The sequence below is a fragment of the Bos mutus genome, chromosome 22 (genome assembly GCF_027580195.1).
Source record: "Bos mutus isolate GX-2022 chromosome 22, NWIPB_WYAK_1.1, whole genome shotgun sequence".
In the NCBI taxonomy this organism is placed as follows: Eukaryota; Metazoa; Chordata; class Mammalia; order Artiodactyla; family Bovidae; genus Bos; species Bos mutus.
The window spans coordinates 50,501,802-50,509,212 of NC_091638.1; the positions used below are offsets into that span (position 1 = coordinate 50,501,802).

The 7,411-nt window shown below is 59.0% G+C and overlaps 1 protein-coding gene across 1 annotated transcript; it reads left to right on the plus strand.

Annotated features, from left to right (window-relative positions):
- The first annotated feature begins 1,816 nt into the window (after nucleotides 1-1,816).
- On the plus strand, nucleotides 1,817-5,430 carry LOC102278420 (uncharacterized). The gene is made up of 2 exons (XM_070358956.1): nucleotides 1,817-2,470; nucleotides 2,710-5,430. The coding sequence occupies exons 1-2, from the start codon at nucleotides 1,817-1,819 to the stop codon at nucleotides 5,428-5,430; spliced, it is 3,375 nt and encodes a 1,124-aa protein (XP_070215057.1).
- The last annotated feature ends 1,981 nt before the right edge of the window (nucleotides 5,431-7,411 follow it).

Here is a 7,411-nt window from a genome sequence, read left to right on the forward strand (position 1 = left end):
CTCACTTCCCCAGGAGGTGGGGGGATGGCTCAGGGATGGCCAGGCAGTGATTTTCAGGGCCTCCCTCCCCGCCCCCCGCTCCAGCCCTCCCACAAGCACAACAGGCTGCTACTAGCATCTCTGTCACGGGGAAAAACAAAACCAGATTAAACAAACAAAAAAAAGCAGTATGCTCGGGGACAGATTACTGAGGTGAATAGTGTTCAGCAAGCCTGTGTGTGTGTGTGAATGCACGCATGCACAGGCCACAGAGCCTTGGGCCATGCCACCTTCCTGGACCATAGTCTGTCCAGAGACCTCTGTCCCCCTTCTTCATCAAAAGCGGCATCTGGGGAATGGGGAGGGGCCCTGGGGGCCTGAGCCGTGGCTGAGTCAGGCTTTGCCCAGGAAGGTACAGATGAAGCACCAAGCTAGCCTTGGTCCCTGGTCACATCGCTTCACACCCCATGGCCATCCGTAAGCACTATTTTTAACTTTGGTGAAAACACACCGTTTCAGAGGACAAGACTATAGCCGCTTTCTCCACAGACCTGTTTCCTGGGTAGAAAGACTGAGGCCTGAGAAAATAGCCCTGGGGGACAAGAGGGAAGAGGCCCAGGGCTCATAGCTGGGGGTGGAGGAAGGTCTGACCCCACCCCAGTCAGAACTTCCAGACCCAGGCCTTCGGCTATGGGGGCGGTCCCCAAACCGAGACTGTTTTCTATGGCTGCCAGGCTCAACTGGGCCTGGGCTGGTGGGCCAGAAGGGTCCCATGCCTCCTGGACCCTCTGTTTGCCATCTACGAAATGGAGCATGGAACCGCCCACCTGTCTAATACCCTCCTTTCACGTGTGCTGCCCAAGCCCAGTCCTTTGTCCCACATGTCCTCACTGTGTGTGGTCCTGGGACCCAGTCCTTCACCCACCATACTCCCAGTGTGGAACCAGCCCTGTGCCCTCGGCGTGGGCAGTCCCCTAACCTCTGTGTCCCTGTTGTGCCCCATTACATAATTGCTCTTTGGTTGGTCCAGTGTCCTACGCCCAGTATTCTGCCAGCGTGAGGCTCACACAATGTGACAAGAGCTAGAACACTGTGACTGGAAGGTTCTGAGCAGAGGCCCCACCCCCACCCATGTCACCCCCATCCCCACCTCTGTGGGACACTGGGCTGGGCCTGAAGGACATGTGGCTCTGGGGAGGGGGCTTTGGGAGGCACAGGCAGAGGAAAACCATCTGGAGCAGAAAGACTGCCAAGGAGCGTCTGTCCCTGGAGCAGGAGCCGGGGAACATGGGGGAGGGGAGTTAGAGCCTGAGTCTGGGCCCCTCACCCACTTCCGGCTCTCAGGACTGAGTGGTGAAGGGGCTTGGCCTCCCCTCTCTCCCCATGGGCCTCACACACTTCGAACGGCATCCGTGGGTCAGGGTTTAAGCATCAAGTTGCCACGTGGGAAATGGGGAAAAAGAGCCAAGTCTGGCATCTGAGGTAGACTGGGAACCCAGGGGCTTCGCTCGGCGTCTTCCCTGCCTATATTTTTTTCCCCTTGGTCTTATACGGTCCTTCACCTCTAGGAGCTCTACCCTCGCTCTTGGGCTGGCCTGGGCAGAGTGACTACCTGACTGTCAGAGAGGAGGACAGTGTAGGGTTGCCAGACTTCACGGGGATCCCTTGCTCTTCCCATTACCCAAGATTCCCTGGGCAGGCCCCCATTCCTCAGGGGGGTGGGGCCCCTGGTTTCCCACACTCTCTCACCCTCCCCCAGGTCATGGGGGTGCTATGATGTGTGGGGTTGCCACGGCAATGAAGCGGGGGCAGGGCACCTAGGGCATGGAGCAGGACTATGGAAGTCACCAAGAAAGTGGGGGGCCCTGATCCATCGGGCCCCCAGGGCCACCCCTCAATTGGCAGCCAGCAGCTGGGGGGTGGCATTAGAGGGTCCCAGGGACCATGGATAAACTCAGGATCCGCATCCTCGAGGCATGAGGTGCCATTGTCCACCGAGGCCAACTCAGATGGGGCCTATGGCTCAGCCTCCCAGACCCACACCCATGAGCCCTGTCATCAGCACCTCCGGGAGCCTACGGAGGCTACCTCCCAATGTGGCTATGAGAGGGCCTCCCAGGACACCCTGAGACTCCCCTCCACTAGCTTATTCCCAGGCTCTTTCGTGGGAGCCCAAACACATCTCATCATGGAGACCAGGACCCCGGCCCTACCGGTGTACACGCGCGGTGATGCCTCCAGTGACACGGCCCAGCATGGACTCTACTGTTCCCGGCTTCAGGTGCAGGTGGTGGGGGAGGGCAAGGCTCCAGCTAAAGTCCTCGTAGGCTGGGGCAAAGGCCCCTGCAGCCCGGAGCAGACTGCCCCAGCGGGCATTAGGAAGAGCCGATGGCTACCGTATATCCCTTTAGGGGAAGATGGCTCACCTGCAGCCCAAGGTCCTTTTCTGGCTCCAGGTCATGATCAGAGCCAGGGCAAGGGCCCAGGTCCGGTTCAGGCTCTTCCAACGCCAACTCCAACCCGGGCCAGTACTCCAGGTGTGGATCCAATCTCAATGGCAGGAGCAGAATCTTACCCCTGCAACCCTGACCACCTGACTGATACCAAAGCCACCACCAAGGGCCTGTCCCAAGACCTCTTGCCTGGGAAATATGGCAACCAGTGGCCAGTCCAGTTGGATTCTTCCAAAGGGTCACATCCTGCCAGAACAAACTGAATGTCCATCCTCAGGAGGAGCCTCCCACCCCAGCACCCACCCTGAACAAATCCCAGGACCAGAGCCAGGTACACGAGGTTACCCAAAGGCCAGTGTTACCCAGGCATCCCAAGAACCAAGTGGAGAAGCCCCTGGTCGGTATCTCTAGGCCAGGCAGCCCCAAACCAGGCTCAGGGCCCCCAGGAACCCCCAAGAGCCAGAGGGACAGCCAGGAGATCCGCAGCACTCAGCAAAGTCAGCAGCCCCTCAATGTTTGCAACAACCCCTGCTCCAGCAGGCCGCCATCTGCCTGCCAATTAAGTGGCCACAACCCAGCCCCAGTACCTCCCAGGGAAGCCATGCAGATACCTGCCTCTAGTGCCCCTACCTGCCAGTTACGGGATGCTGTGGAAGACCGTGTGCTGGTGTTTGACATGGCCACAGGCAACACCAGGATGGGGCTGCTGTGTCATGATCCCATGGGCTCCCGGGCAGTGTTGGTGGGCCTCATGCCCACCCACCCACCCATCTATGCTTCCGAAAGCACGCAACCCACCCGCCCACTGCCCATGCCCATCCTCACCCCTGACAGCGATCGTTCCAGCTTCTGGTCCACCACGGCCGTGGTGTCCAGCCCCGTGCCCTCCAGCCTTTCATCGGGAAGCTACCGAGAGGTGGCCCTGGTTCCCAAAGAGGCCAGGGTCCACCTGGAATCACGAGGCTCCACTGGTGCTGAGACACCCATGAGGATGGGGATGCTCGGAGGGCCTGTTCTACTGGGGACACCACTCCAATTTGGAGAGAGGATCCTGAGCCATGCCCATGATCCTGGCTGGTCCAAACCTGATGCTGAAAAAAACCAAGGGAGTCGCACTATCTGGATGCTGGATGCCCCTGGGATGCAGGACACCTCTCTGGACCAGACCAAGAAACAACAGTGGATGAGCTCAGAGCACACCACAGAGCCGGTGCCAGCAGCCAAAAACCAGGAGGTGCTCAGACCCCCACTCCAGGAGGATATAGGCAGCCACAATCAGAAAGAGAGCTGTCACCCTGACAGCCCTCAGGTCAAACGTGCTGGGCAGGCCCCCCTTGGTGGTCAGCCCCCACTAGCTGAGCAGGCCCCCTCCACCAAGCAGCCCCCACTTCCTGTTCAACCTCCTCTCACTGGAACCCCTATTTCCAGGCAGCCTCCCTTTTCCCAAGAACCCCTCATCTCCAGTGAGCCCACTCTCTCAAGGGGTGCCCTGACCACTAGGGAGCCTGGTCAGGCTTCCACCCTGGGCCAAGAAGGTGAGCCACTGGGCCCGCCTACCCATGTGGAGGTACACCGGATGCCCCCCGAGGAGACCTGCGTCTATGTAAACAGAGAAAAGGTTGGTGCCAGTGCTGCCCAAAGCTCCAGCATACATCGGCTCTTGTCCTGGCAGCATGGCAGCTCCCCCAAGGTGCAGGAGAAGCAACTTTCCCTGATCGCGATCACCGCACCCAGCCCCGGTTGCAAGGTCTTGCCCATGGTCACAGTGGACACTCAGCTCCAGGGTCCCCAATTTAAGCTGACAACCGAGGACATGACCCACTCGCCAGTGGTTGCACACCTCAGCCTGCTCCGCGGGGCCTGCTATGAGCTGGTGCCCACCATGGATGCTCTGGCTGTACGGTCCCCAGTGCTCTGCCGCCACTCGCTGGGCCCCTACCAGGACATGGCTGCCGTGGTGATTGACACAGGCACAGGCTTCACCAAATGCGGGCTGGCTGGAGAAGACCACGTCCTCAGCGTGCTGCCTTCACGCGTGCAACTGCTGCAACACCCAGTCCAGGGCCAGCCCAGGTACATGGTGCCCGAGAAGCAAGAGCCCTCCTATTCAATGCTAAATCGAGGCGTGATCTCTGACTGGGATGCCCTGGAGGTGCTATGGCAGCACCTGTTCTACTGCAGGCTGGGCGTGCAGCCCGAGGAGCTGGCTGTGCTTGTGGCCGACTCACCCATCTCCCCGCGCACCAACCGAGAAAAGGTGGCTGAAATACTCTTCGAGCGTTTCCATGTGCCAGCCATGCAGACAGTGCACCAGGCCCTGCTGGCGCTCTATGCTTACGGGCGCACCACTGGGCTGGTGCTGGGCAGTGGCCACGGCACGTCCTACGTGGCTCCCATTGTCACTGGGGATCTGGCCCCCCTTGACACCTACCGGCTGGACGTGGCAGGTTGCGACCTTACGGAACACCTGGCTCAGCTGTTGCTGGCGGGTGGCCAATCACCGCTCAAGGCAGAGCTGGTCAACCAGATTAAAGAGACCTGGTGTTACGTGGCCATGGACATGAAGGCTGAGCTAGCCCGCATGCAGTCCCAGACCCAGGTGGATTTTGTGCTTCCGGACAAGCAGGTCATCACACTGGGCTCTGAGCGCTTCTGCTGCCCAGAGGCTCTCTTCCAACCCAATCTGCTGGGCGTCAATCAGCCGGGCCTTCCACAGCTAGCCCTCCTCAGTATCAGCCGGCTGGAGGCCAAGCAGCAGGAGCAGCTGCTGGCTAATGTGGTGCTGGACGGTGGCAGCACCCTGTTGACTGGCTTTCCTGAGCGCCTGAGACAGGAGCTGGGCCCTGGTACCACTGTACTGGGCTCTCCGCACCGGGCCGTTGCTGCTTGGCTCGGAGGCTCCATCATGGCGTCTCGGAACTCCTTCCAGAGCCTGTGGTTCAGCCGCCGTGAGTATGACGAGGAGGGCCCATGGGCCATTTACAAGTACCATCTATGAGCACATAAAAGTTCTGTTTCTGCTTGCTTTGACTACCATGGCGTATTTTAGGCACAGGATGGCGGAGAGAAGGGCAGGGGTTGCCGGCATGGGGTCAGGGATGGGGGCCTTGGCACTCCCAAGGTACACCCTCCTCTACACACTGGAATTCCGTGGACCTTGGCAATTCTGTCCTTTCCAGGGAGGCCCAGAGCCCTTTGGCTGACATTGGCCCTGGGCTAGCCTGACCTTTACTGCACCCCAAGGGCAACCAGAGAGAGTGGCTGCTGTGGGTTTTGCCCTGTTGCCCTGGTGACAAGCTCAATTACCCTTGATTGCCAGCTAGTTGCCATGGCAATTTCAAACATAATGAAATAACCCACACAGCCTGGAGTGAGTCACGAAGGGGTGGGGGAGCCCCCTCCCCAAGCTCCAGAGGGAAAGACTGCTTGCCTTCCCTCATGTTGGGTCCTCCATGGGGGCCGAGGTCAGCAACATCGACAATAGCCAAACAGTTCCATTGATGGCTGGGAGGCCTGGAGCTTTGTTGCCTCCAAGGGAGGGTCTGTGTCAAAATCTGGGCTTCTTGGGGGAGCTGACCTGAAAGTGCAGATTCCCTCTGAAGTCCGAACCACGGCTGGAGCTCTGTGCTAGGTAAGCAGGGGCTTCTGTCAGCCAGTCAGAATATGAAGGAGTAGGAGTGCTGGCCTTTGATGCCGTGTGGCAGGGACTCAGGGTAGGGGGCTCATAAGTCCTGGGTCCTGGATGGGAGATACAAACTGAGCTGGAGGGTGAGGCTCCTTTGTGGCCTCTGTGGATATGGAGACTCCCACCTTATCCTGCCTCTCTGGTGGGAGCCAGAACTGTCAACTGGGGGGGTCCCTTTGCCTCCTCTGTCTCCCAACCCGGGCCAACCCCTGCCCACAGGGTGAATAGGATACAGATCTCGTTAGGAGACCCTAATAGAGGCTATGGGGTATTGCCAATGCCAACTGCCCTGTTTTAGTCCCAAACTCCACCATGTGTTACAGGGCCTCCCATTGGTCAGGGGGTGGCTAGAATCCATGGCCCCTGACTTGTCTAGCTCTGAAGAGTGGGGCTAGGAACAAAGGTCTGTGTCTTCCATGGCCAGGAAGAGGTGAGAGGAGGCACTCGGCTGTGTCGCTACTTCCTGTCTGGAGGGCAGCTGGTGGCCGAAGCCAAAATATTGAGGCCCTGCCCTGCCTGTGCCCCTCTGGCTGAGTGCTGAGGAACAAGCCACACCCCGGTCCCAACCCTGGGTTCTCATCTTTAGGGTGCCCTCTCCACAAAGAACAGAGATCTGGCTATCTCCGCACATACCTGAGAGTGAGGGACGGCCCTATGTGGACAGACTACAAATGGCCAATGATATAGGGTCATCACAGCCCACCCCACTCCTAGGCACGGTTTGCCCTCTTCCTGAGTCCAGTTTTCACACCCTGAGTCGGACTCCCCAGTCCTCAGGCCTGTGTCAGGCAGGAAGGGGACCAGGACTGGCTAGCTACAGTGTCCTTGTGCACATGCACGCAAGCATGCCTGGGTGCACACAGAATGCAAACACGTGCCCCTGGGCACCACTGCACACACTGTGCTGTTGCCATCTCCTTTGGCTAAGAGCACACACTCACAGACATCATCACACGTGTGCACATACACCCTGCCACGTGCTCACCCACAGGCACATGGAGTGTGCACGGGACCCAGAAGAGGTGGAGCACTGCCAGCAGCAGGCAAGGCTCTAGCGAGCCACCTCTTCCCCTGCCTCGAAATCCCCCACGTTGGAGCTTCTCCTTGGCCCCGCGTCTCCACCATGATCTTCAGGAAAGGCAGAAAATGTGTGTGATGTGTGGGGTTGGCAAGCCATGGATCCGATGTACCATACAACTCAGAGAACTCCTGTTTCAATGACAGTGGGCAGACAGTAGGAAGGACTGAGTGCTAGGCCATTCATTCATTCTGCAGACATGAACTGAGCACCCAG

Bases quoted from the DNA above. Each gene is read 5' to 3' on its own strand.
- LOC102278420 (XM_070358956.1), top strand. From the start codon at position 1,817: ATGGAAGTCACCAAGAAAGTGGGGGGCCCTGATCCATCGGGCCCCCAG. The intron at 2,471-2,709 runs GTTCAGGCTCTT...GTCCATCCTCAG, and splicing joins AGGGCAAGGGCCCAGGTCCG to GAGGAGCCTCCCACCCCAGC.